Raw genomic sequence first — 19,903 nt, forward strand, 5'->3', positions numbered from 1 at the left:
AGACACAGGAGTATCCAAGTGGTGGGAGTGTTGTTAAAAATTCAGACTTTATGTCTCAATGATTGTTCTTGTCTGCCGTCTTTCTTCCTTATTGTCAGAATGGCAACATAACAGAACTCCTGCTGAAGGAAGGCTTTGCCCGCTGTGTGGATTGGTCCATGGCTGTCTACACCCAGGGAGCTGAGAAGCTCAGAGCTGCTGAACGGTAAGCAGCTGCAGACACAAACAGAAACCACAACTTTTGGTTCGATGTTTTTCAAAACATTATTAACTATTATTAAATCCAACTGTCGCTCAGTGGACGGAAAAAAGATTGGAAGCCCAATTTGCAATGTATTTGTATGTGGAAATCACTGATTTGATTAAAAAAAGGCATATATACATTATATACAAAATTATATAACCATTATTTGAGATGAGCAATCTCTGTTCTGCTTCGGTGATATTCATTCTCTAGAATCATTGCAGCACTGACTGCAGTTTCATTATGTTGGAATTTTCTCACTTTAATGAGTTTTTATAGTTTAAGCCCTTTTTGTCTTAACATCTGGCTAAGGACCACCACTAATGATAGTGGTGATGATGTGGTTTTGTTTTTGACCAGATCTGCTAAAGAGCGCAAGGTCCGTATCTGGAAGGACTACGTGGCACCCACAGCCAACTTGGACCAGAAGGACAGGCAGTTTGTGGCCAAGGTAAGGTCCTGAAGAGGCTTTTAGGAGCTGTGTCCTAATGGTGAAGGCACCTCACTTATCTTTTATATAACAGACAAAAAACAGGAGTAAGATATAGAACTACATCATAGTATGCAGACATTATCCACCATAAATGAGACTTGGCTTCAGTGTTAAGATTGAGGCTGGTCATTTTCCTTGCTTCCACAACTGGATGTCTACTGCGGTATTTCCAGTTTTCTGCCAGTATTGCAGCAAAAGCTGAGTGACTTTGAGCCTTCTAAAGAATTTTATCCTCACGACACCCCTTATTTTCACATTTGCCTCCCTCCCCCTCACATACGCACTCACACACACACACAGTGTCACTGAATAAAAGTGAAAAAAAAAATCCCTTTGCTAAAGGTACGAGGAGGAATACTTAGCAGCGACCTTGAAGCGCTCCCCAGTCAAATTAGGGCCAAATCGCTGGCGTATGCTGTAGCAGCAGCAGAGAACGACCCCCAAAAGCCAAGAGCCAGACATATTAGCTTTGGAGGTTATTGGCCAGAGCCTCAGGGGTGAGGGAGGGGGGAGTGTCCTTAATATCAAACACAAGGGGAGTGCACTCCCTCCCAGTTGTCAGAAGACATTAGTTTAAATCAAGTGAGATGGGACTCCTCAATACATTTTGGTAATACTGTCTTACTCTGAGATGACATATAACAGTGTCCAAGTTGTAGCTTTAACTTAGTCAAGCAACTCTAGCCTTAAAACATCAACTTTAAATCTGGTCCCCTCTGTGTGAATTTTATGATGATTTGCACCCCAGTCTTCCCTTCACTTGATTTATTTTTCTCCAGGAATGGAGGGGGGAAAAAAAGTTTAATGCCTTAAAAGTTTGTCCGTCGTCTGTGTTGTCTCCCTTCAGACCCTGAACTTTTAAGACCATGAAAAATTCTTGGCTAGCCTTTGGGTTACATAAAGGTGCTGCTTTGACAATTTGCTTACAGAATGAATTTGATAAACTGCACCACCCATAAAGAAGAAACTGTGTGAATGTATGTATTTTTTTCCTGAGTCAGAGGGAATAGGCTAGAGAAAGGATAAAACATTTATATTATCAGTGTGAGCTGCTCTCAGATCTGTCTGAGCCCACCCCAATGAAAGAGGGTTGGATGTGGGCTGTGGGAGGGGGTCAGGGAATGTTTGGTGATGTGCACAGGAGGGTGTATGGAGAAAAAAAAAAGCAGAAAGATGGCAAGAAAGGGAGGTAGAGGGTTGAAGAAGAAATTGAAAGTGAGTTTGTGTGGAGAGGGAAAAAAGAGTCTAAGGGAGGAAGGATGAAAGGACATGAAAAGAGAAAGTCCGAAAATAAAAAGACAACCTAATCAGGATCCCTGGGACTATGTGTGTCCTCTCTCCTTACACATTTTTTTGACTGCTGCTAAACCTTGGTGCACTTTTTGATCTCTGTAGGACTCATTCCCCCCGAAAATGCTTCCTCCATTTCGGACACTGCTGTGTTAGTCTGTTTAGAGAAAAGAAAGTCATCAGCAGCTTCTGAGACACAGAGTCTTGTGCATTAGGCATCTCCGAATTATCCCCTTTAATGTTGTTAAAATAGAGCCCTTTTCTAATGCATAACTGTGATCTAAAATTTCTTGAAAAGTTGTTGAACAAAGTGTAAAGGGTTCTGAAACAACATTAAGACCTCCTGACTGCATAACAGACAGTTGTGATGGGAAACATCATGCTGACCCTGCATCTGCTCGAGCCGTTTTAAAACTCAGTATGTATTGAAGCGTCTAAGGTTACTCAGGCCTGTCATTGCCCCTCCGTACTTGTGACATTTGTCAGCACCTAATACTGCAATGCACCGACTCTCCCAGGGACACATCTATCCATCAATCCCATCATCATACACTCCTCCCCTCTTCTCGTCCACTCCACTTTTCACTTCTTATTATCTGAGTGATGGATGGAGTGGAGAGAGCAGAGCGGGCCCAATCCCCACAAGTCAATCTTGCTGACGCATCTTCCTTTTTGACTGTCTCGCCTCTCTCCTCCCACCTCTTCTGGGACCCGAGAAGTGGATGTAGGCCACGTCCCAATAGTCTTCCTCTCCCCTCCTTTCCTCTCTTTTCCCCTCCTCTCCCCTGGGTAACCACTGACCTGCAAGGTGACTGATAAAAGGTGACGTGGTGTAAACCTCTTCACCAGCCCCTCCTCACTGACTTGTCAGGAACACTGCGTAAGTTTCTTTCGGTTGACGAAATCCATGAGAATATGGGAGGAAAAATGCATGTAAGATGGTTAAAATGATGTAAATGCCTCTATTATATGCCCCAGTTAAAACAAGTTAGACAGAATGCTTACAAGGTCAAACAGCTTCTTTAAGAAGAAGATGGGAAGATGATGAGAACAGGGTATATTTGTTCGTGCCCCAGTTAAAATCAGTCAAGCGATTAGGTCAAAAAGTCTCCCTAGATTGCTGGTACCTGCTCCAGGATAATATCCTCACAAAGTCTTACATACTCATCAGCAACCTTTCTCTTTTTTTTGAACCAGCACCGAGTGGCAACATACAGGCTGAAGGTGTTTCTTGTGGCGTTGCAAAACACCTCTCGTTTCTTTGAAACCCTGTAATTTGGGTGACAGATCATCTCTGCTGGCAGCAGGGCGGAAACACTGCCATAAGTTTTGCGTTTGAGAGAGATGATCTGACATGAGTAATGAGCAAGTTCTGGCTAAGCCCTTGCTTGGCCCTGTGGTTAAAACAAACCTAATGGATGCGCCTGACAACCAACGCAGTCCCTGACAGCAGCCAAGATCTGACTTTTGCATTGACCGATCCTGGCCACTGCAGATGTCGTATCGGCCATGGACAGAGGGTGGCAGTAGATCCCCACCTCTTAGGCATCAGATTAGACCAGTGAGTCATGCTGCCCGCCTATTTGTCTTCTCTGCCTGCACGCTCTACCCTCATGGCAGCTACTTTGCAGAGACTTTTTGTATTTTCCCATCTACTCCCCATCTTTTTCCTCCGTCTCTCCTTTTGCGATATTTACAGAGATTACACCCTGGCTCGCTCCATCTTTCCGTTCCGCTGTATTGCTGTGTGTTGATCTGTCCTCCTCGGCCTCTCTCGTCTCGCCTCCCCCGACTGATAATTAGCCAGTAAATGCTGAGCCATTTTCTTCTGCTCCTGCCACATTCTCTCTCTTGCACTTTAGTTACTTGGGCAGGCCACAAAATGACCTTGTTACAGTGTGAATTCGTGTAGGCTGGTGTGTGTGCACTTGTGTATGTTGCGGTGTGCATTCATGCCCCCCTCCCCTCGCACCCACTCATTACTCGTCTCCCCTTCTCTGTCTCTCTCCCTCCTGCTCCCCATGTCTCTATCTCTCCCACTCAGCTCAGTGATTAGTATATGATGTATTTTGGCTGCTGGTGTGGGCAGCCTATTTAGCATGTGGGCTGGTCTAATTTCTGCTCTCTGGTGGCAAATGCAATGCCTGACTTGTTTTCACGGAAATATGAATGTCCCAAAGAGCCCACTACACCTGGATGCAAGTCTGTCGTACACGCTATCAGAAGTGTTCAACTCAAAGTTAACAGTGCCAAAGGATTTATTTATTTATTTTTTTGGTTGTTTTTGTTTTTCTACCACAAAATCAGCCACACAAACACCCACATGGTCCGGTGAATTGTGCTTGAAACATGGCTCAGACCTGCATCTCTCACTTTTAAGGACTTGAGCTTGAGCACAGCCTACATATGAAGCACAGTTTGAATGATGATGAGGCCATTTAATGCACGTGTGGGTGGCAACATGTGTAGGGCGATTGATTTCGCTGTCTCTTGCAAACGGCCTCCTTAGAGGCTCTGGGTTTGGATGCCTCCTCTGTCTCAGTCACATTATACCCCCAATCTGTCTTCTTGCTCGGGAATGCACAGGCTTATAGAAGGGCACTGTGTCTGTGTCAATGAGTTAAAGATGTATTCCACAACATTATTTTTCATAATATGAGATAACTCTAAATTCCTTTAAGATTTGTTTACATCCCAAATCCACTTTTGTCAGTGGGCTCCTTCATTGCTGTACTCATACACTAGACTACTACTCTTGTGAACTGCAGTTTAACAGCCGTAGCCTTGAACAGTCGCATAGTACCTGTTATAAGTTGTGATTGTTACCTTTGTTACGCAGAAATAACATTTAAATGCCAAACATAAATTAGTCTGTGTCTGTAGTTACACTTGTAAAGGTCTCCGGAACAAAGTGCTGCCAGCCAGTTGTTGGAGAGAGCACTGTGTAATGCCTCTTGCAGTCTATCTTTAACAGGATGTTTGTGTTTTTAAAGCTCTTTCTGTTGCACTCTGTCTTTCTTTTCCTCCCTCCCCCTCCTGATGCCAATCCCCCAGACAGCACAATGTCCTCGCTCTGTCCTCCAAACCTTGCCGGCCTGCTGGGACGACTTTGCTTGCTTACTTACTCAGTCACTCAAGGATCACTCTTTCTTGGTGCCTTCCACTCGTGACAGCACACGATCTGCACTGTCACTCTCCTTCCGCCTTTGAATAGATCTCTTCCTCTCCATTTATCCTTTACCTGCCCCTTCACTTCCCATCTTTCTTTCGGTCTGTCTGCTTACTAACCAAAAGGCAACACTGGCCTTTTGCTCCAACGCTCCTCCGTCCTGCAGGGTTGTCATTTTGTTTTTCCCTCAAGGATTTAAACCGTAACTTAGTTTCAAATTGAGTTTCTTGTCTTGGTTTTGGTGCATTATAATCACCCAGCAAATCTTTGTCCTTTCTGCATTTGTTTAACCGAATGCCTCTCCTCCCTTCCTCTGTCCCTCCAGGTGATGCAGGTGGTCAACGCTGATGCCATGGTGGTTAAGCTGAACTCCGGAGAATACAAGACCATTCACCTGTCAAGCATTCGGCCTCCCAGAATTGAGGGAGAGGTATGAACACACCTGCCTGTGTTTGTGTGCTTGTATGCTTGTGTGTACACAACATTGCAGTGAGTGGTCACTTGAGTGTGAATAGATGACTGAATGTGTTTACATGTGGGAGAGCTTGTGGTTTTGCATGGCCAGCCAATTAATCAGAAGCTCCACAGAGACGTCCCGTGTCATTGCTGCCTTGGATGTCATGACAACACTGGTTTGTTTTTGTTTGAGGTTAAACACAAGCCATTTCTCTCTCACTCTCTTTCCACATATTCCTGAACTTTTGTCCATCTCTGTCTTTGTCTCTTGGGTGTCCTCTTTTCCTCCCTTACACGTTAGACTCATCTCTCTCTAGATGACCGTGGGAATAAATGTGTCCACTTGGTGGCGCCCCTGCAGTTGGGGCACATGCAAACACAGTGAGACACTTGCACACACCCAGTAGTTGCAGCACTGCAGAGTGAGGCAGATCGATTTTTTATTTTATTTTTTTTTTTTTGTCTTTCCCCTCAACACTCGCCTGTTTTCTTCAGACTCACTCTAAGACCGTGAAAACATAAACCTACACATATTGCATGTTTATACCCAGTCAGTGGAGACATACATTTATCCACACGACAGGCAGCATCTGAAGTAAATCAACTGCGTGGATCATTTTCTCCGCATCACTCAGCTCCTCACCCTCCTGGCTCTGATCATCAAGTAATTTAATGGTTTAAGTGAAGACCTTTTCATCATTGTGCAATTGAAACGTGCTTCATTTCAGAAGCTTTTATTCCAACACCATGTATTTATTTTTTCAAAAAGTGAGTGATCAAATTTTAATTTCTCTCTTACCCTCTGTGGCTGAGTCCTTTGAATTGCTATCATTTTGTAAATAACAGGCTCATGATGTCTGAAAATGTCACTCCCGTTAATTAGAAAGTTTTAGTGTCAAAACAGTTGTGATTGTTTTTCTTTTTGTTGGAGAGATTTCTATATTTCCAATCAAACCCTTCTCTCCCTTTTGTTGAACATGTCTGAGGCTGTTTGACAACCATTTCTGGAGTCTGCACATTGTTTACTGCAGTATCCATTTATGAGCAAGTCATGCCTCATATTTCCCTGTTCAAAGAGGTATGAGGCCGAGAGGGTGTTGTGTTTGTAGGACACAGTTGTAAATTGTCACATTGCAGAATGTCTGCAACAGCCCTTTATTTTTTCTGTTTTGATTGTTTTTTTTGTTTGTTTTTTTTTAACTGATTCCTTCTTTCAGCCTGTTCATTTTATGGTTTACTCTTTTCTATCTTTTCTTCTTTATTCTTCTTGAGCTTTTATTCTCCAGCCTCTCCCTCCATCCATGCCTTCTTGTTGTTCTTCTCCCTCTATCTTCCCCGATGTTGTTAGTGCCTCACATCATTAAGAGACTGCTTTGTATCTATCTCTCTCTCTCTGTCTCTGCCTCTGTCTCCCTCTCTCTCTCTCTCTCTCTCTCTCTCTCTCTCTCTCTCTCTGCATCCCTCCTTTCTTCTGTTCTGTCCTCCTCTCCCTCCCCCTCCACAGTGACTTTCTCCTGCCGTCCTTTCCCTCCGGGTATGCACGCTGTGGTCAGGTTGTTGACCTGCACCGTTGCCCTTCGTGTGTGTTTATTCTCCTTAGCTCTCTGGGTTTGTAACAAGCTTGTGGGCAAAAACAGCTCTCCATTTTGTCTGTCTGCCCTTTCTCTTGTTCTTTGCACTACATAGCTTGAGCTGCTGTCTTACTTCACTGCTTCCTTTCCTCCTTTATGTTCATTTTTAATTTTCCCCTCTTGCCTCCCGACTCTTTATTTGTCCATCTCGTCCTGTGTTTCAGTGTCCGTCTGTGTTCTGTCTGTTGCTCTGTCTTTGCCTGCACCAGATGCTTCAACAGTATGTGTTTTGTGCTTCATTACACTGTCGTATGTTTCGGGGAGCCTGAGAGAGTGAACCCAGATGTGAGATGTGTTTGTGTGTATTGTATTAGTTGTGTTGGCACAGTGCTGTATTGCTATTTCTTGCACTTCATGCATATTTAATCGCTCTTGTGTGGTTTTGTGTCTGATTTTTCATGTAAACACTCGCATATTTATCAAAATTAGTCTGTCTGAATACCAGCTCACAGGGCTAGTGGGGGTGGGGGGGTTTGTATTACTCTGGATTAAGGTTGCAGTAAATTGATGGAAATTTTCCAGAATATTTCCAAAGACAGATAAGTTTGGCAATGTTGGAAATTCAGTAAAACTACAATCCTCTGCATGCACAGTCAGTGCATTGTCCCATCACATATGCAGTCTGCAGTAATGGGAGGATTGTAGCAGAGTTTATTTGCTTGTGCAAATGACATGCATTGTCTTGCATTGCATGAACAAGTCAAAGAAAAAATGTCTTCTGTATGTCTTAAAACTGCAGTGATCTGACTGACTGATCAGAGTCATGTCATAGCCAGTGCTTCCTGTAGGCGTCTGTGGCTTCTGCAGGGCAGTTGTTTCGTTTTGCAGGTGGCGTTACATGAAAACTGCTGCTGCGCTTTGGGTTTTCATAAGGGTTGTTCATGGTGCTGGTGATGGTTTTATTTGTTAGCTAGTTATTTCTGTCTGTGAGCTAAAGAGCTGCCTTGCTTCTTGTCTGCAATGCTGTTGGCTCAGCTTCGAGTGTTGTCGCTATGGCAGCAATGCAGACTTGTGATGAGCCCTTGGACTGTAAGGTAAAATAAAAGCATCTGACAGAGAAGCACTGAAATTTCTCTTCATATCTTAACTAAATATTTTATTTTACTTTATTTTATTAATATTTTAACATCTTGCATGGATTTGAGAATTGTGCGTTCAGTCTCATTTGCCAGCTGGGCTTGTGTCTGATGACTAAATGACAACTCCAGTCTCAACGAATCTGGGATGCTGTGTACAACATAAATGAAACAGAATGTGACAAAGGACAGCAAAAGCCTGGGAAAGTTGTGGAATGCTCAAAGAAACACCAGGAGCATATTGCGGGTAAACAGACTGATTGCTGACAGGTGATAATATCGTGATTGGGTATGAAAGGGGCTCAGTCATTCACACATGATTGTGTATTAAGGATTTAACTACATGGGCACATCATAAAACCGTTGTCAGTAGACAACTGGTTTGAAAATCATTACATTTTGTTTTTGTTTTACACAGCTGCAGGCAAGTGAGCTGTTACCTTTTGGCAAGCAGGGGAACTTAATTTCATGCCCTGTCTGCACTCGCATGCAGATTATGCAGATTTACAGATGCAAATGTGGTAGTTTACATTATGTTATCGGGAGCCATTGTGGACATTGTAATCTTTCATAACTGATGCATGAACTATTGTGAAAGCAAATTGTTTGTTAAAAAAAAAAAAAAAAGGAAAAAAGAGGAAGCCTAGACAACAGCTGTGGATTTTATTTTATTTTTTCCATAAAAGGTATGACATTGTGTGGACAGTGCAGTGGCTGGGCCTGGGTTCAGTGCCCTGTGGGCCACACACTCACAGACCACTGCTCCTGATTCTTAAGATGAATGAATCAGTTAAGGATAATTTAACTTATTGTAAGAAGCATGCATGTAATAATATCAACCACAAATGAAAAGCTGGATTTTTGTGAGGTTGTAAGCAGCAGGAGTGATCCCTGCCTTCAGGTCAAGCGAGTAAGAGGTCACAGCAGGTACCTCTCAGCCAGAAGCTCTACGCACACTGACATCATGTTGGCTAACACTGTCACGAGTGAGCTGGCTTCTTGCTTACAGTGCAACAGACAGGCACAAAGACATCGTCACGGTTTGCAGCACAGCTTACACACGCGAGCGCGCACAGACACGCACACACACAGGCATGCTTGGTTAAGCTGCATTAGCCTATGTCTCAAAACATCTTGGAAATTGGCATCAGCATATGCACAAACATGGATTATACAGACATGTGTTGTGTGTGTGTGTGTATATAGAGGCACTCCAGGTATGTGCGTGTTAGCATTCAGGCCTGCCTGTGAATCTCCCAGGAAATCTCCAGGGAAAACAAACTCTTGGTATAGTGACAGATGTCTGTAAATGTTTGTGTATGTAGCATTTTCTCTAGAGGTCTCTACAGATTTTCTTGTGCCACTTGTCATTATTATCACTGTGTCGGGATGTGTCTGTGCACTGTTTGACCGTCCGTTCTGCAACCAACGCCATTTATGTCTGCATGTGGGTGCATTTGGGTGTGGGTGCTGTTACAGGGTAGCAAGACCATGTACTAGTGCATTGATGAACTGTGACTGTACCTGCCAAGTCCCTTTTCTCCTCTGTCCATCTCCTCTGGTTGCTTTATCCAAACACGACACACATGCTTCCCCTATCATGACTATAGTAATTGTTCTTAGACTGACATATTGGTGGACCAATGGTGTCTGGCTGCAGTAAAACAAAGGACACAAATTTCCTCACTCCTCTCCTTTTCTCTCATTTTGGTTCCACTCCTCCCCAGTGTTACTGCTGTCATCTTCAGATGTGAGTTATTTTGAGCTTGGGAGTTGGAGTCAGCTTTTCTCTCTCTGCCTCCCCCCCCTCCCTTTTTTTTTTTTTTATTTTGCTCTCCGTTTTCTTTCTCGTGTGCATGAGGACAAGCCCAGCGTAAAACATGAGCGGGGAGAGATGTCTATGCTACTCAGTGACTCACTGTTACACCCACTCACTCACTTGCTCACACTCAGTGCATTTGGATGTGTGTGTATCTGCTTTGACGATGCACATGCATCAAGTTTTGAGTGTTTGTGTGTGTGTCTCCTCATGCATAGTAATGTATCTCCATGCCTATGTGGTTTAAGTAGGGTTAAGGATGGTGCTGATGGAGCACACAGAGATGTCAAACTCACTGTCCTTATATAAGGCAGCACAATGACTATGGCTAATACTCACGCTACTCCATACAACCCTTCCTACTTGTCTAACCTCTCCACAGTCCACCTTCATCTGTGCATGTGTGTTGATTTCGGAGATAATTTAGTCTCACAGTACCGCTTTCTCTGTCCCGTCTGCTGCTGCCTCCCGTAAACCGTCTGCCTCTCTCTTTTTTTCTCTCTCCTTCTTATTTTTTCTTTCACATTATTAGGTTTATTTTTATACCGGAACACTGCACGTTGATTAGCATTTCTGTAAATACGGCAGTCTCTGCACAGGCCTGAAAAGTCTGTCAAAGTATGTGGGCAGATATACCGTAGCTTCTTAACTATGCGAAGTACAGCAGTCTGGAAGGCTTGTCACAAACTAATTACAGATGTTTTGTTGTTGAACTGCTACCATTGTTTCACATGTTGTTATTTTGAATTACTACTGTACAGTAGTATGGTTTTCTTGCTACTGACTGTACATGATAATGAAATCTGTGACACATCTACAACTGCAGTCAAGTCATCAAGGTCTAAAAAAGTGGTAGAATATGGAAATAGAAAATGTGTTGTAATGCTGTTATAGAGTCAGCTAATTATCAGCTGTAGTGAAAAAGAAGGTGCTGCACATAGAATGAAATCAGATAAAGAAAGTGACATCACCCATGCTGTCACTCAATTGACACCACCAAAAAAAACAAACCCAAAACTCATGGGACCAAAAGAACAACAGATGGATACGAATATGACAGCTAACAAACAAGTAACAGCATGTGAAAGACTGAATTGGAAGGAGACTTGGTGATTGTATTAATGGAACTTTTGTTCTCAAGTTTGCGTAATAATACAGTCAGTTATTTGTGGTAATTTTTAGTGCGTTTTTTTTTCACAACAGAATTAAGTCCCCTTTTATTATGCAAATGTCAGAAGATGATTCTTGAGCTTTGATACTCCTTGTTTAGTGTAGTTTCCTGAAAGCCAGGCTTTAAGCACATGGACCCATCTGCTCCCTGCTGTATTTGCATCTTCTCTTTTCTTACACTCCTCTTTGATTTTTCTCTGTTCCCTCTTTCCTTTCCTCTCCTCCCTCTTTCCCTCCTCACTTCTGTCCCCTTCCTCCAAATCTTATGTCTGGCCATGTGCTTGCTCCTCAGCAGGCCCCTAGCCCAGCATGACTTGCTTTGACCTCAAGTTTGGGAGGAGGGTCGCCCACCTCGTGATTCATTTGTGTACTGTTGGCTGGGCGAAGCAGTTTGGTAGCCAGTATGCCTCTACAGTAGCGGATGAATATTTTTGGCCCCACTGCACTGTTTGGCTGACACTGTTGAATAAGCAAGGACTTGGCTTACGTGTGTTTGTGTTAGTGCACAGGAGAGGAAGTTATACAGAGGATTTCATTACAAGATAATGTGTCTGTACGTTTAACATTACTGCCACCTACGACTCTCAAACCTAACAAAGGTACAAACCAGCTGATAACATTTGAACAGGATTTTTTTCTTTTTTCATACAGGCCATTTCTAAATGAGGGGGCTTTGTGTATAAGATGGATGTGCTGTGTTCAACATTTTCAAGTGTAAGCTGTGTAAATGTGCTCTGTGCTTTCAACAGTTGAATGTATTCAGTAATACTGGAGGTTTTTTTTAGCAGGCAGTGCTGCAGTTAGTCTAATACTGCATCAGTGTGTCTGTCTGCAGGGCCAGTCTGACCGTCTGTCTGGTCCAGAAATTCAAAACAGCTCACATGCTTTAACTCACATTTTCCTACATGCCATCCTTATTAATGATTGCACAATCAAATGTGGTCTGCAGCCTTTCACAGCCATCAAAGTACATTTACCTTCACCAGTCTGGTGGCAACTAATCACAAATTGAGTGACTGTTGTTATGGTGCTAATTTCATTCTCAAATCCAGGTTCTCTCTTGAGTCTTTTTTGGAACTGGTTCAAGTCAGTTAAGTAATGACTTTTTTGTATTCTAGTTGTATGGTCAATAAGGCTGTGAGTGTGAGCTGACGTAGCTGTGACAAGCAACCAACTATGTGTGAATGTAAGATTATTATTATTATTAGGTATATTAAATTTTTGTCGAACATGAGTTTGCTTAAGGAAGTGTATGCCTTCTCTCTGTTCTTTCATTTTATTTCTCTCTCGCATCGTCTCACTCTCTCCACCTCAGCCCTCTGCCATTTAATGTTTATGCATGCACAAATGAGTAATTTTGTTAGTCGTGGAATAGTAAATGTTGATCATCTAAGGCTACCAGTGCACTGCTTACGAATCCGAAAAAAATGTCTGCTTTGTCTGGGACATACGCATATGCAGAACTAAGGTTTTGATACTGTACTCTTTCCCCAAACACCACAGGCACACATCAGAAAGCATGACGTGCTCCTGAGTCATGATTTAACCCTCAAGCTTCCAGAAACTGCAAATGCTTCCAGCTGTAGCATCCACACACACATTTGCAGCTCAGCCCCTGCAGCCCTGCGACACTGTACAATCCAGCTAGCGTCATGCCTCTGCAATAGTCAAAGATGATTCCCTGAGCTCTAGCCAGTAATTTGGTACGAAGGGAATTTACCCCAAATAGAACAGAACTCCCCCCGAGGATAGTGAGAGCAAAACTGTTGTTACTGGGTCACGACTGAGACATTAAAGTGACTCTCTCCTCTTTTGTGTAACCTTCCTGCAACTGCGTAATAGTTTAAGGATGGTACACACAGTTTGTCTTGTCTCAGTAATTTAATGATAGTAATGTTTATGTGTGTCTGGGGACTGAAGCTGAAGTTGACTTCGTAGTCAGATAATTGTCTACCTTTTCCCATGCTCATCAAGTTGGAACTGCCTTGTGCAAGTTTGATTGGTGCTTGCATATTTATTTTCACACTGTTAGAATTGCTCTTAACTGTTGCTACCCTTTGAATAGAACTGATGTAGACCCCTTTTGTAGTTGAAACACAAAAGCTTACAAGACCCTTTGTGAAATATTGGGCTGACAATTATCATCATTTATCCCTAGATTTCTGCTCAAACATAGGTAGTCTCTGTTTTTAGTCCTAACATCTGTTCTCACAGTCTCATTTTCTTGTTTTCTGACTCTTTCACCTTGCTGTGTTCGGCTCAGTCTTGCTCGATTCCCCATAGACTTTCCAAAAGATGGAGGAGTAGTACCCTTTGTCCTCCTTGTCTGCGTCTCGACTCCTTGCGCCTAATTGGCATAGAGTGCTGACATTTACACTCATCGCCCTCAGTGACATGGCTTCCATTCCGGCTTATTAGTTAGAAATGATTTTTCTTATTTTTCTTTTCCCCTGTTGAAGTTATCATGTTGGTTTGACCTTGTCTGCCATGTTCCTAATGGCCTCCAAAATGGAGTGCTGCCATTAACATGCTGCCGGATGTAAACACACCATCATTCAGTATCTTGAAATTGTCTTAATGTATGACATTATAAAAATATGCTCCAAAAGAAGGATTTTAGCGTAGAGGTGTCAGCTTAGTAAACGTTATTCTCATCCCCCAGCAGTGAGGGATAAGTATAACTAAATCTGCAGCTCAGGTACAAAATGGACGATCCCTTGCTGGCAGTGCTCCTAAAAGGCCCCATCATCCCACTGCAACTGACTTGGTTGGACTGCAAGACCTGGACAATAAGCCTCAACTGACACAAAATGGAGGACATCAGCTCTTGGCTTGAGCGGTAGGGGATTTCCACTGGCCATGTGTGAGATTAACTCACCTCCGAGGTTCCATGCTATGCTGACTCTGCTAGTGCAAGTGGAGAGAGATGGGAGCAGGGGAGTAAGAAAAGAAAGATGGAAAGCTATTAAACCCAAAGGTTATTACATTTCTGCCAAGGTTAAAGGAACTCTGTTGGCAAGGTAGATTTGCCAGTTTCTAAGAACTCCTTTACCAGGTCCGGTCCAACAGGCCTTTTGTGCAATTGTGTTGAGACTTACTAAAAATATTGACATTATTTTGGACAGAAAAACGATCACTTCTCAAATATTGCTTAGTGTTTGTCCCCTGCAAGATGTGCCTTAAAGACCTTAATGGAGATCTAATCACATGCACGAACACGCAAACGCGTGCTCACACAGTCTTTTGCTCCCCATGTGTTCCCTCCACATCCATCTGCCCAGCTGTGTGCCACACCTGGCAGCTCCCGACAACTGGAGAGGCATTAAAAATGAATGAAAACCATTGAAGAGAAGAGGAAATGAGGAATTATTCCAACCCTGTGAGTTCATTTGGAAGAGTGTTACTTCTGTTTGTATGACAGATAATGATGGCGTTCATAGAAGAGCGTGGGAGGGGCAGGGGTGGCGAGCACACTGGTATTGTCATTCATAGCCTTATTCCTCCTGTTAGCGCCTGTCGTTTATTTTCCCACTGCGTCATTGTCATTTGCTGTGTTATTATTTTTTTTTATCCCACCCCTACAAAAACGGCACCTGTCACTGTGTGTGTGTGTATGTGTGTGTTTGTCTCTTCACACTGGGAGCAACACAAAACCTCAGCCTCCTTTTGAAAATGCAAATAGGTTCTATTTGTGGCCTGCTCCTGTCAGAGAGTGGGTGAACATATTGAGGGAAGTTTTTTTGTGTGCAGCTGTGTGAGTCTATGTGTGGCTACGTCTGTATACACATGGTGTCAGATCGCCTTTTGTGCATGTGTTTAACACAAAGTGTCTTTGCCTTGGCTGTTTGTGTTTGGGTCCTTGGTAATGCTGTGCTTAGTTATTATTATTATTTTATTTATTTGGGTTTTTTTCGTGCAATGTGTCAGTATTGACAGCAAGAGAGATGTTTGTGTTTGTGGAAGGTGTGTGTGCACATGCTGATGTTCACACAGAAATGCTCCACAGTGAGTTCAGAGTTCAGATCCTCCCTGGCGCAGGACTGAAGTGTAGGAGTAGGAGGGAACAAACAAGCTGACTGTGTGTGTGTGTGTGTGTGTGTGTGTGTGTGCATGAGTGTATCTTAGAGGTCTTCATCTTCAGCACAATCATTAAGCCGTGCAGCTTTGAAAGTGCAACATGAATAACATTGTCCTTCCCCATTCCTCTTTCTATTTCTTCCCTCTCCCCTTCCTCTTCCTGACCCCTTCTCCCCCAATTCTACTCCCTCGTCCCTCCATCTCTTTTCAGGAGAAAAACAAGGACAAAGACAAACGTTTCCGTCCGCTCTACGACATCCCCTACATGTTCGAGGCTCGCGAGTTCCTGAGGAAGAAGCTCATTGGTAAAAAGGTGAGACGCAGTGACACAAGCCTCCCAGTCACTCTTTGGCTCTGTGTGTGTGTGTGCCAATTTGTGAATTAACTTGATTGCCCCCAATTTAATGAATTAAACAACAGCTCTAAACTAAATTTTCCCCAATGCCATATGCTCCCAACACCCTTTTCCCACTCATTGGTACCCAAACACACAATCCCTAAGCTGGACATCTATTTCTCATCCTCCCTGTTTGAATACCAAGCACTCTCAGTAGATGCCCTGAGGCTTGTTATTGGCCTGAACGCACCCTTTAAACAAACGGTGTTGATTCCCCTCCTCTTGTGTCTATTGATCTACTGGGTTTGTACACCTTAGGGGCTGCTATGATTTACACACGTCTGACCCAGCAGAGGCCATCACGGAGCTAGAAGCACTTGAGACACACACCACTGCTTGAACAGCTGCCTTTTGTGTGTTTATTTATTATTATTTATTTTTTTGTTAAAGTTGAATAGATGCTCTCTAAGGTGAGGTTGATTGTATGAGTCTGAGAGGGAAAAAACACTTCAGCCGTTGTGTTTTGAAATAGCTTAAATACTACAAGTGAGCACTGATTTTCAGCCAGCTGTGTCCAGTTTTAAACTTTCTCTTTCATATCAAAATGAAGTTTCTCCCCACACATTAAGTTGTTTTTAGACCAGGGTCCGTCAGTAAATCAGTAAAATGATGCCTGCGTTGTTGTTGTTGTCTGTACAGTGGCAGTTTCTCCGCCTCCAGCGGCGGTAATGGCACAGGGAGAAATGGCAGCTGTTGCTCAGAGGCACGCCCAGGGCTGTTGTCCACTGCCAGAGTTGAATGATTGTTTGTTTTTCCAAATAGCGAACTCTTAACACAAAGGGGCCACATTATAATGGGAACCACAATGGGAAAGATTGGAATCTTTGTTGCGAAAATCTACATGGAAATGCAGTTGAGAGTGCAGACTGATGGAACACGCTGTCAGAATGGCGCATTTGTGAACAATCAAACTGCCAACATTATTTCTCTGGTCCAAAGTTATCTCATAAATTCAGTGCTGTTTTGCAGCTGACTTCTAAGTATTAGATTTTGGAGCTTAGACTGTCACAAATCAATTGTCTTTGTGCTTTTTAAAATCTCATCCAGTGTTGAGAATGAACAAAACAAATTCACAGATTTCAAAAGTCCAAACCACACCACCCAGACAATAGACAGAACAAACATATCCATCTCACACACTTTCATAAGTGCAGAGTTATAAAAGAAGAAGAAAAAAAAACATTTGCAGTACAGCCTGATATACACAAAAACCCACTCAAAGCCAAAAGCCAAGAGAGTTCCTTTTGGCATTCTGCACAGGAGTGAGATTCATATCCCTGTCCCAGGCTCTCATCACAGTCATTTTAATCATCCTCATTAATGTTTTTTTAATGACAGAAAATTCAGCCGTAAGCTGGCTTTTGAAGAGTGAGGCGAGAATAATGAATCTACTATTTATTTGTAGTGTGTATTTGGGAATAATAAGTGTGTGATGGGAATGGGGTGACTATAGCCTTGTAAAGGTGTAACAATACCGAACAAAACATGCCATTAGCACTGTGACAGAATGTTAATGAGGGCCATTTTGGCTTTGTTTGCATGTTGTTGCATGTTCACATCAACCACAGTGTGTGTGTGTGTGTGTGGGTATGCACGCACTCACGCACGCATGCATGTATATGAAGTCACATTACGTATATGTATGCATTAGAATCAGAAATGTACACACATGCAAACCTGCACTTGTCCACTGGCCATTAGCTGTGGATTCATGCTAGCATTCGGAGCATCCAGACAAAAGGGACAGTTTTGATGGAGTATAATCGTTCAGTTCCTGATCATGCTTGTACTGTGAACTATATGCCTATTTCATACTTTCATATTTTGTATTGTGGTTGTCCTCAGCATGCACACAAACATACATATACATGGAAACAGGATTTTCTGTTTAGACTGTTTCCAAAATCAGTCTCTCACATTAATATATATTTGTGTGTGTGTGTATATTGTATGCATGTGTATAAATTCTACACACATATTCCAGTGCATTTGATTGAAACTGAAGTTTAGTCTCCCAGGTGTGAGGTTACGGGCTCTTAGAGGGGAGTTATCTTTAAGTGAGGAGCTCTTGCCCATTTGCCAGCAGCGCAGCCTCCTCCTTCCTCAGTCTGTAAAATCAATAACAGAAGACCTCTGGAACGCTGCTTTCCCCTCCCAGTCTTTTATTTTTGCTAAGATACAAGGCTAAAGCTTTGAATTAAGCTTTGTGTCACCACATATTGTATGTATATCTTTTGTAATTACTGGTGCTAAAAAGAAACACAGGTTTTTCTGAAGTGCAAACCTTCCCCTCCTGCTGCCTTGGCAACACAGAAAGAATTAGTTTTGATGAAATGATCACAGCCTCTCTGTGGGTGAATGTTTATTTGCAAGCACAACACTTAACTCCAAAGGCTTTAATGTTAATGTATGCTGCCTTGGCCAACTTGAGTTGTCAAGTTGGGTGTAGGTAGGAGCACAAGTGTACAGATGCATGTTGCACTCAAACAAGAGAGGAGTTTAGTTGGCCCACTTACTGTCATCCCGTCTTCGAACGCTAAGCTCGACAGAGACAGATTTGGAGCAGTAAGCTTTAGTAGAAGGCTCCAAGACCACATCTCTCCCTGAAATTTTGCTCCAGAAAGCACCGCTTTTATCTTTTCGTTTTCATCTCCAACACAAACTGAGACAAGGGTTTTACCTCAACACTGGGGTAATTGGGCCGTGACCCTGTGCATTTCAGAGGGAATACTCTGTCTGAGCTTGGTCTTTCCCGAAAAGAAGAAGGGGAAGAGCACTAAAATCACAGAGAGGTGTGACGACAGATCTATTATCAGATCACAAAGGGTGTATCTTCGCATCATCTCGCTCAAACTGGACTTGACCAAAGTGCACATCCAGTCACAAGGTTGAGTTATCGGATTAACCCACAGGTATTCCCCTCGACAACACTCCATTTCAAAGCTCACAGACTGCCTAAGAGTGCAGTACATAGCATGAAATGGGAAACAAGCAGATTTTCCCCTGACTAAACCTTCCAGGACGTGACTAAGCATTAACTACGAGTCTCAGTGTGCTGAGCGAAAGCTCAAAGCCCTAATGCCACTGCTCCGCTTTAGGAGAATAAAGCTACATTAAATGCTTTTTTTCTATTAAACCCCGGTATTCCTCATTTCTGTAAGGAGACCATGGTGCGTTTGATCTTTTATAAAGCATATCTAATATCCATATTCAAATGACTACCTTTTTCTTTCTTTTTTTGGCCAAGCGGAGTCTATATTTGATAGCTCTCGGAGGCAGAAAGGAATTTCAGTACCTGCTTTGGTCTTTGAAAGAGGACTTCACAGCTACAGGTGGTGATGAAATCTTGCCTTGTTCACAGCATCAGCTCCTACAACCATGCATCTTCAGTCAGTTTCATGCTGACTGAACTCTTTTGAATTATTATTATTATTTTTTTTTTTTACCTGTGAAGACTTACATGAGACATTAGTGCTCAAAGTTAATTGTCACTTGGAGTTAATAAAGTCACAGTTATTAGTTTTTTTGGCATGTAGCTCATATCTATAAAGTAGAATGCTTAAATCTTTGAGAAACACATTCTAACTCGTATAAAAACTGCTTCTGAACTATGCCTTTATGGTGAACTAAATGTGCACTGAGGCACTTTCCTTTTTCTCCTTTCCGTCACACTCTGTCTGTCCGTCTGTCTCCCTCTCTCACACATATATCCCCACCCCCATTGAAACGGTAGCACTTGCATGGTGACATAATCCCAAAAAGCTCGATTTGGCTAACTTTATAAGTAGTGCTTCTTGTGCGCCTGGGTCTCAGCCTCAGCAAAAAAAAAAGGACCAGTAGAAATGTTGCATTAAGCCACTTATCAGGGTTGAGCACATTCGGATAATCCTGCATGCTCAAAGTGGCTCCTGTTATGCAGCTGCTTGTGTAGTACTGTTAGCTCCAGAGTGTTCCCCTCTCATTTGTGGGCATGCGAGCGCACACATGCACTGAGAATTCCTCGTGTGCAGGATAGTATTTGATGTGGTGTGTATTTGTGAGAGATTTTTTTTTTTGGGGGGGGGGGGGGGGACCTTGAGGT

At 42.9% G+C, this 19,903-nt stretch overlaps 1 protein-coding gene across 2 annotated transcripts in view; it reads left to right on the top strand.

The window, feature by feature from the left end:
• Nucleotides 1–19,903, top strand: part of snd1 (staphylococcal nuclease and tudor domain containing 1) — a 157,874-nt gene that overhangs the window by 10,590 nt on the left and 127,381 nt on the right. For both annotated transcript variants that reach the window (XM_046378943.1, XM_046378942.1), the window contains exons 8-11: nt 99–205; nt 605–695; nt 5,522–5,626; nt 15,637–15,738. In XM_046378943.1, coding sequence (XP_046234899.1) covers nt 99–205; nt 605–695; nt 5,522–5,626; nt 15,637–15,738 — 405 coding nt within the window. The remainder of the gene's footprint in view (nt 1–98; nt 206–604; nt 696–5,521; nt 5,627–15,636; nt 15,739–19,903) is intronic.

This window comes from Scatophagus argus, chromosome 22, assembly GCF_020382885.2.
Source record: "Scatophagus argus isolate fScaArg1 chromosome 22, fScaArg1.pri, whole genome shotgun sequence".
Taxonomy (NCBI): Eukaryota; Metazoa; Chordata; class Actinopteri; family Scatophagidae; genus Scatophagus; species Scatophagus argus.